Source organism: Alligator sinensis, unplaced genomic scaffold, assembly GCF_000455745.1.
Source record: "Alligator sinensis unplaced genomic scaffold, ASM45574v1 scaffold1819_1, whole genome shotgun sequence".
Lineage (NCBI taxonomy): Eukaryota > Metazoa > Chordata > Crocodylia > Alligatoridae > Alligator > Alligator sinensis.
Window position 1 is genome coordinate 32,909 of NW_005843613.1, and position 7,202 is coordinate 40,110.

Genomic DNA, 7,202 nt, shown 5'->3' on the forward strand with positions numbered 1-7,202 from the left:
CCCCCTGGCCGGGGCAAAGGGCGAGCTCTCCTGGGCGCTGGGGTGCCAGGCCGCGGTTGCCCACCAGACCCGGGTCACGTCCCCACCGCCTCGCCACGACCCGTGTCTAAGCTTAGGCCGGTTGGCTGGGGGCAGCCGTTGCTGCGCTCCGACCGGGCGCCCACCCCCATCCTGCCCCTCTCAGCCCCCTCTCTCCTTCCCCCTCCTCTCTCTCTGCTCCGCTTTGTCTTCCGCTGGGTGCTAAGTCTCACCTGGGGCTAACACACCCCCAGAGCTGCGGGGCTGGCAAGGAGTACGTCCAGTCCCACCCCGGCCGGAGGCAGGATCAGCCCTGTCCAAATCGGCCCAGACAAACCCTGTATCCAAAACTGCCGTCAACCCTGACACGGGCCCAGGCCTCACGCCTGAACCTGCCGCAGGGAAAGCAGGGAGGCTGCAACGTCCTGCTTCTATAGAAGTCTGTTAATAGACGCTCCAGAGAGCCCAGGCCAAGGCCATGCCCCCGTGCAGGGGAAGGCAAAACCCCCCAGTCCAGACCAGAAATCCCTTCCTGCCCCAGTGCAGCGTCCGGCTGAGCCTAAGTGAAAGGACACAACAGATCCACACAGGGGGGTTTTGCCTCAGCCTGGTGTCTCTGCAGCGTCCGTGGCCCCCTGCCCGCAGCAGGACGCTGGCAGCCGTGGACCTGCTTTCCCGGGGCAAGGGCGGGTGCGACGCCTGGGGCTGTCAGGGGTGGCTGTCGTGCTGCTCAGTGGTCGGAAACGGTTTGTCTGGGCTGGTTTGCACAGGGCTGATCCTGCTTCAGGCAGGGGCTGGACTGGATGCGACCGCTGCATCTGGGGTCCCTGCTGCATATGAAAACTGAAAGTTTGGACAGTGTGTCTTGCACAAAAATGCAAGACAATGGATGGGGCAAGACTGGATCAAGGTAACAAGACTGTCACAAAGAAAATCAAACTCCACCGTAGCTTGCACCCCATTAGACATAAGAGAGTGGAGCACTTGCAGTACCCAATACCAGACCCAGGCCATAAGACAATAACAGTCATGATAACAGTCCTCGATCTGCTACCACACCTGAGCCTAACAAAATAAATGATGGTTTAAAGTATTGGCAGAGACCTAACACATAATGGAACAAGACTCGGAGAGCAAGCCAAAAAGCCAAGTGGCCTGGGGAGAAACCTACAACCTACATCTACATCTCAACTGAGATAAGTGTCACTAAAGAAAACAAAAGAACTAAAATTTCCATGTCAAAGGAAAGCCTGTAAGAGACAAGAACAAGCCAAGCTGCATTGAAAACATGACTGGAAATATATCCTGGGTAACACATTCCCCCTTGGATTAAGACCTATTTCCCAAAGCAAACGTTCAATATCTGTCTAAAGTTTTATGCTAAATCAGTCTGTGTGACTGCATCTAACCTACCTCACACCTGTTGTCTGATCCTCACTAGCTCCTGTTTGTATTTATTAATTAAGGCATGTTTCTCCAAATAAGCAGTCAACTTCTAAATGTTTATTCTGCTAATCCAGTGTATTCTCCTGAACCGCACATCTAGTGTATCCAATGGTCCCTGATCTTCACAGTCTCCATGAGCCATTTGCAGCTATTTATTAGGCTCCATTGTTAAAACAACTACTGAAAAATAGTACTCTGTGATCAACTCCCTCAAGGGATCTCATTCAATCCATACCCATCCTATTTGATTCCAAACTGATGAAAAGCTTGCACACTTCACAAGCACACGAACAGGATACAATTGTAATATGCTCATTCTGGCCCGGCCTGCTTCTTTTGGACCTCGATTAACCAGCTCTCAAGAAGGAAGCTGTGAAGCTATACAATTAAAAGAGTATAAAAAGCAAGACAGAACTGGCAGCAAGGTGCGTGCCCTCCAGGGCAAACCCGAGAAGCCATCCTGCGCCACCCAGCCAAAAGTGCAGGATCCGCGCTGTGCGGCTGTACAAGAACGGCTCCCTGCCTGCCTTGGGTAAAGAACTCCATGCAGCTAAGATAATACAAGGACAAATAGCTCCTTTGATGTGGGGAAAGAGCCTTTTCTGCCATTTAGTTTTGTAACTTGTTGGTAGTTATTAAAGCAAGCCTTTCTGCTAGTCATCAACCGAGCGTTGTGTCAATTCATAAAGCACTAGGTTAAAAATCCGGTTTCTAAGTGCAACAAGCCCCACTTCTCTCTCATTTCAACCGCGGTTGACACCCGCAGTGATGCCCGGGAGGCCTCAGAGGAGCACAGCCTGCAGGTCTGGGCTCCGCGTTTGAAGGAGGATGTGCAGGGGCTGGAGAGGGCCCAGAGACGGGCAACAAAAACAACCAAGGGGTGGAAGGCACGCGGGCAAGGAGAGGCTGAGCCAGGCGTGTCTCTCTCTTGGAGACGAGGAGATGAAGGGGGACTAGACAGCGGCCTTCGGGGGTCCGTGCCGTAAAGAAGAGGGAAGATGCCTGTTCTCCCCCCTGCAGAGGCAGGAAGTGGAACGAGTTCACTCCGCCACAAAGCCGGTTTAGCTGAGATCTCGGCTGCCTGCCCGGCCCCTTGGCACTCAGCACAACCGTTGCAGGGTCTGTTTAGCCAGGGCTCCACCTGCGCGTTTTGCAGCTGCGAGGAAGGGCACGTCGGGCCCCAGAGCCTGTCTGAGCCCCATGCCAGCTACGCAGCTGGCCCCATACAGGATACCACCGAACGAGCTGTGCCTGGTGCACTGGGCCCTTTCAGCCCAGCTTTCCTAGGGCTCCATCCTTCTCTGCCCCCAGGGCTGTGCTGCACCCTTCCTGCGCACTGCAGGCTGCCCCCCACTTCCAACCCCTGTCACCATCTCCCCGCTAGCCACATCCTGACCCACATTGCCGCCCTACTAATGCCCCCTTCTTCAGCTCAGCCAAGAATTTCTCACTGAGGTCTGGGGAGAGAAGATGGAGCAGGCTGGCCTGTCCTTTTAAGAGGGGGGAGCCAGCCCTGCTGTGTAGCTGCAGTTTCCCCCTCCCAGAGAGTAGCAGGAGTGGGGAGGAAGATGGAAGAGGGCATAGGGGGCCCTGCCCTGGCTCCAGGCTTGTCCTCACCCTGTCACCCACCGTCTTTGCATCTCTCTCCCCGCACCCACTGTCCCACCCAGACCCAGGCGCTGGGCTGCAACTTCAGGGACTTCTCTGTGCATTGCTCTGACAGGGGCAGAGAGGGGCTGCTAGGAAGCTGTGGGGCCCGAAGGTGCAGGCCGCAGCAGGTGCAGTGAGTGGTCATTCCCGGGGCAGGGACCAGGGCCCCATAGCAGCACTTACCGCATGTGGTGCTCAGGCTCCCAGCGGGCATGGTCCTGGCCCTGCCACGTTGCATGGGCTGCATACTGCCAGCAAAGCTCTTCTGATGGCAGCGTGGGCCTCTGGTGTCACTGGCTGTGGCTGGGCTGGTTGCCCAGAGGCCTTGTCTACAGCCCCAGGGTCCCCAGGGCAGCGAGAATAGGCATAGGCATAGGCATAGATATAGACATAGTCATAGGTATAGGTATATATAGATATAGATGATAAAGACAGACACAGATACAAGAACTAGAGAAGGTGCAGAGAAGGGTAACAAGGATGATGAGTGCTATAGAGGGGTTTCCCTGTGAGGAGAAACTGAAGAAGCCAGGCCTGGCCAGGTTAGAAAAGAGACACTCGAGAGGGAACAGGAGAAGGATTTACAACATGGAGAAGAGAAAATCCACAGGGATGTATTACTGTCTCACCAGACAAGAGCGAGGGGTCACAGCATGAAACGAGGACAGCAGGGTGAAAGTTTAAAACATGAGGAAGTTCTTTGTCACTCAGCGGGTCATTAAATGTGGAGCTCGTTGCCACCTGGTGTGGTGGAAACTGAGCGTTCAGACAGATTCACTGAGGGATTGGACACCTGCTGGGAGGAAAGGGACAACAGGAGCTTCCCCTGATTTGCAAATGAGACTCGTCAGTACGACCCAGGCTGCTGTTGGCTGTTTTGCAGCAAGAGCACAGTGCTGGCTCATTTCCACTGTGACCCCCGGTCCTTCTCTGCTGTCCTGCAGCCCAGCCAGCCATTCCCCAGGCTCGTCTGTGCTACAGTTATTCCATCCCAAGGGCAGGACTTTGCACTGGTCCTTGCTGCGTCTCATCTGGGTGGCTGGGCACCATTTCTCCAGTCTACCCAGATCATCCTGGATCCCAGGCCTGCTCTCCATCCAGCGTGTCTGCCACTCCACTCAACTTGGCGCCATCCACACATTGCCTGAGCATGCATTCAATCCCATTCACCAAATCATTAATGCTGTTGAACGGTACCAGCCACAGGACAGACCCCTGCCCCCCCCATGCCATACCTCCTCCCAGCTAGACACTGCAGACTGCTCATCAAGCAGGACCATCCAACCAGCTGTGTATCCACCTCACTGCACGTCCATCTACTCTGCTCCCTGCTGCCAGGCTTGTTCCAGCTTTGCACCTGGCTCCCATGAGATGCCTGAAGTGTCTTGGGAGTGGGGGCTGCAAAACATCCCATCCTTGGGCAGGGGCCGTGACATGCCCTGCAGCCCGGCTACAACAAGAAGGAGTTGGGTGCCCCTGCCAGCCGGCTGCCGGACACCTGGCAGGGTAAACCGTGCAGGCCATGGATGGCCCTGACCCCTCCATGTCCTGGCTGTGCAGCTGCCAGCCCCCCTCTGCCGCCCCACGCGCTCGATCAAGCCCTGCCGAGATGCTCATGCCCCCAGCCTGCAGATGCAGCAGCCTGGGCTGTGCACCCAGCAGAGGCCTGGGGGACTCCCATCCCTGGACCAGCACCAGAGACGTCCATTTTAGTTCACCATCAATTTCTAGCAGCCGTGGTAATGACACAAAAGGGAGAGGGAGGGCAGGCCCAGCTCCTGGCCCTGGCTTCTGCAGGTCCTCATGCCCCAACACACCTGGGGCTTGCAAACAGGCAGGCGGCTCCAAAGCAGCGAGGCAAAGGGCAGCACACAGCACAGCCCCACGCCACGAGCAGAGATGCAGGCATCACCAAGGCTGGGCTGCTTTGTCGGCACTGCGCCATTGCTCCTTGTACGACTGGATGGGGCTGTCGCTAGCAGCACCTGCCCCTTTTGGGTCCCTTGACATGTGCAGTGGAAAGTGCCGTGGCTCTGGGATGTGGGCAAGGCAAGGGGCACAGTTTTATGCAAAAAGAGGTTTTTAATAAAGTATCAAAAAGCACAGAGCAGTCTGAGAATTAAATTACCCAGGCCCCCGGGAGCTGAGATGGACAGGTGCAGACGCCACAGCATGCACACGGAAAGCCAGGGAAGGCCTCATCTCGATGCGGGCCAGCGGGTGAGCCAGGTTATGGTGTCCCCAGGATGCCCAGCACTGCCCCGCCGCCCTGGCACTCTAGTCTATCCAAACTACACACCGTACAGAGGGGCCGAGGGAACGAACGCCACCAGCCTCCCCGCGGGAATTGTGCTCACCTTTGCAATCCACTACTCGCTCACGCCGCCCTGCGTGGCCAGCATGTGGCTGCAGATGGCGTCCCGGATAGCCCGGGCTTCACGGGGGCTGGAGCCCACGTTGATGGGTGCGCTCTCGGGCTGGGGGAATCGGCTCAGTGTGCCCTGGCTGTCCTGGCTCCAGCGCAGGCAGAAACCCTCGCCCTTGGTCTCGCAGACATTGTGCAAGGCGCAGCAGGCCACGGTCATGCGCACGGCATTGGCCACGCTGGCGTCCAGGCGGTTCTGCAGGCAGCACCACCGGGCCTTGAGCCGGCCGAAGGCACGCTCTGCCACCAGCCGGCAGCCATCCAGCGCCTCATTGAAGTGCCTCTTCCCGGGGTCCAGGGGCTCGGGGTACGGAGTCATGAGCCAGGGCAGGAGGGGGTAGGCGGGGTCCCCCACCACCACGGTGGGCACCGGCACCCCATTGCCCATCACCACCTCGCACCGTGGGAAGAGGGTCCCGGCCTGCCCGAGCAGGTAGACACCCGAGCGTCGGAGGACCGTGGCATCGTGCACGCTGCCGGCACTGCCCACATTGGTGTTCATGAACCGGCCCCGGTGGTCCACCAAGGCCTGCAGAACCAGGGAATAGTAGCCCTTGCCGTTGGCATACTCGCCGGCCCCACGTGGCGGGCAGGCAATGGGCACGTGCGTGGCATCCAGGGCCCCCGCGCAGCTGGGGAAGCCCATCCTGTGGAAGGCGGCGATGACGTCGGGCACGTGCCGGATGGCGACGGCCCGCGGATACACCACCCTGAGGATAGCGTTGCACACCTCCATCACCACCAGCCCCACCGTGGACTTGCCCACGCCAAACTGGGCGCCCACGGAGCGGTAGCAGTCCGTGGTGGCCAGCTTCCAGAGCGCCACGGCCACCCGCTTCTGCACAGGGATGGGGTCCCTGAACTGCGTGCTCTGGCGCTGCAGGGCCGGGGCCAGCTCCTCGCACAGCTCCACAAAGGTCTGCTTCCACATGGGGAAGCTCTGCAGCCACTGCTGGTCGTCCCACGTCTGCAGCACCGCGTAGTCCCACCAGGCCGAGTCGGTGCCCTTGCTCCAGAAGCGCCGGTCCACGCAGGGCGACTGGGCCGCGATGGCCACGTGCATCATGTCCGTCCAGTCCTCCACAAGCGTGTCGTCCTCGTCCTCCAGGTTCAGCGCCCGCCCGCACTTCAGCAGCGCCCGGAAGGCCAGGAAGCGCCGCTTGGCGCGCCGGTTCCAAGCCTGGAGCAGGTGGCTGGCGACCAGGAGCAGCTCGGCGACCGTGTCCGGCACAGGCTGCGCGCAGCATGGAAGAGCTGGCAGAAGCACACGAGTCTCAGGGGTGCCCACTGCCGGGGGTGGGAAGGGGGCCCATAGGCTCTACACCCGTCCCTGGAACAGCCTGCGAGACACCCCACGGCTAGGTCCATGACGCCGGGCTCTCCCAGACCCTGTGCCGGGGGCTTCTGGGGACCCTGGATGTACCCGGCAGGTGACGGCCCAGCCTGCTCCGTCCCGGGAGGTGGCTAGTGCAGGCCGCTGGCCTGAGGCACTTACCTGCGCAGGGGACATCCAGGACGCCCCCGTCGCTATCGTCCCAGGGCTCCAGGACGGGCGAGTCCTCCTCTTGCTCCGGTTTCAACGCCGGCTCCGGTTTGGGGTCGGCGAAGCCGGCTCCTGGCAGCAAGCGGCAGCTCCCGTCACCGGGGTCCGCGGCGGCAGAGG

At 59.2% G+C, this 7,202-nt stretch overlaps 1 protein-coding gene across 1 annotated transcript; it reads right to left on the reverse strand.

Moving 5' to 3' along the window:
* Positions 1 to 5,188: 5,188 nt before the first annotated feature.
* On the reverse strand, positions 5,189 to 7,196 carry LOC112548839 (protein ANTAGONIST OF LIKE HETEROCHROMATIN PROTEIN 1-like). Its single transcript, XM_025195583.1, has 2 exons — positions 7,035 to 7,196; positions 5,189 to 6,793 (listed from the first exon to the last, which is right to left on the reverse strand). The coding sequence occupies exon 2, from the start codon at positions 6,603 to 6,605 to the stop codon at positions 5,484 to 5,486; it is 1,122 nt and encodes a 373-aa protein (XP_025051368.1). The 5' UTR covers positions 6,606 to 6,793; positions 7,035 to 7,196; the 3' UTR covers positions 5,189 to 5,483.
* Between the last annotated feature and the right edge of the window lie 6 nt (positions 7,197 to 7,202).

Coding starts and splice junctions, on each gene's coding strand:
- LOC112548839 (XM_025195583.1), bottom strand. CDS start 6,605: ATGATGCACGTGGCCATCGCGGCCCAGTCGCCCTGCGTGGACCGGCGC.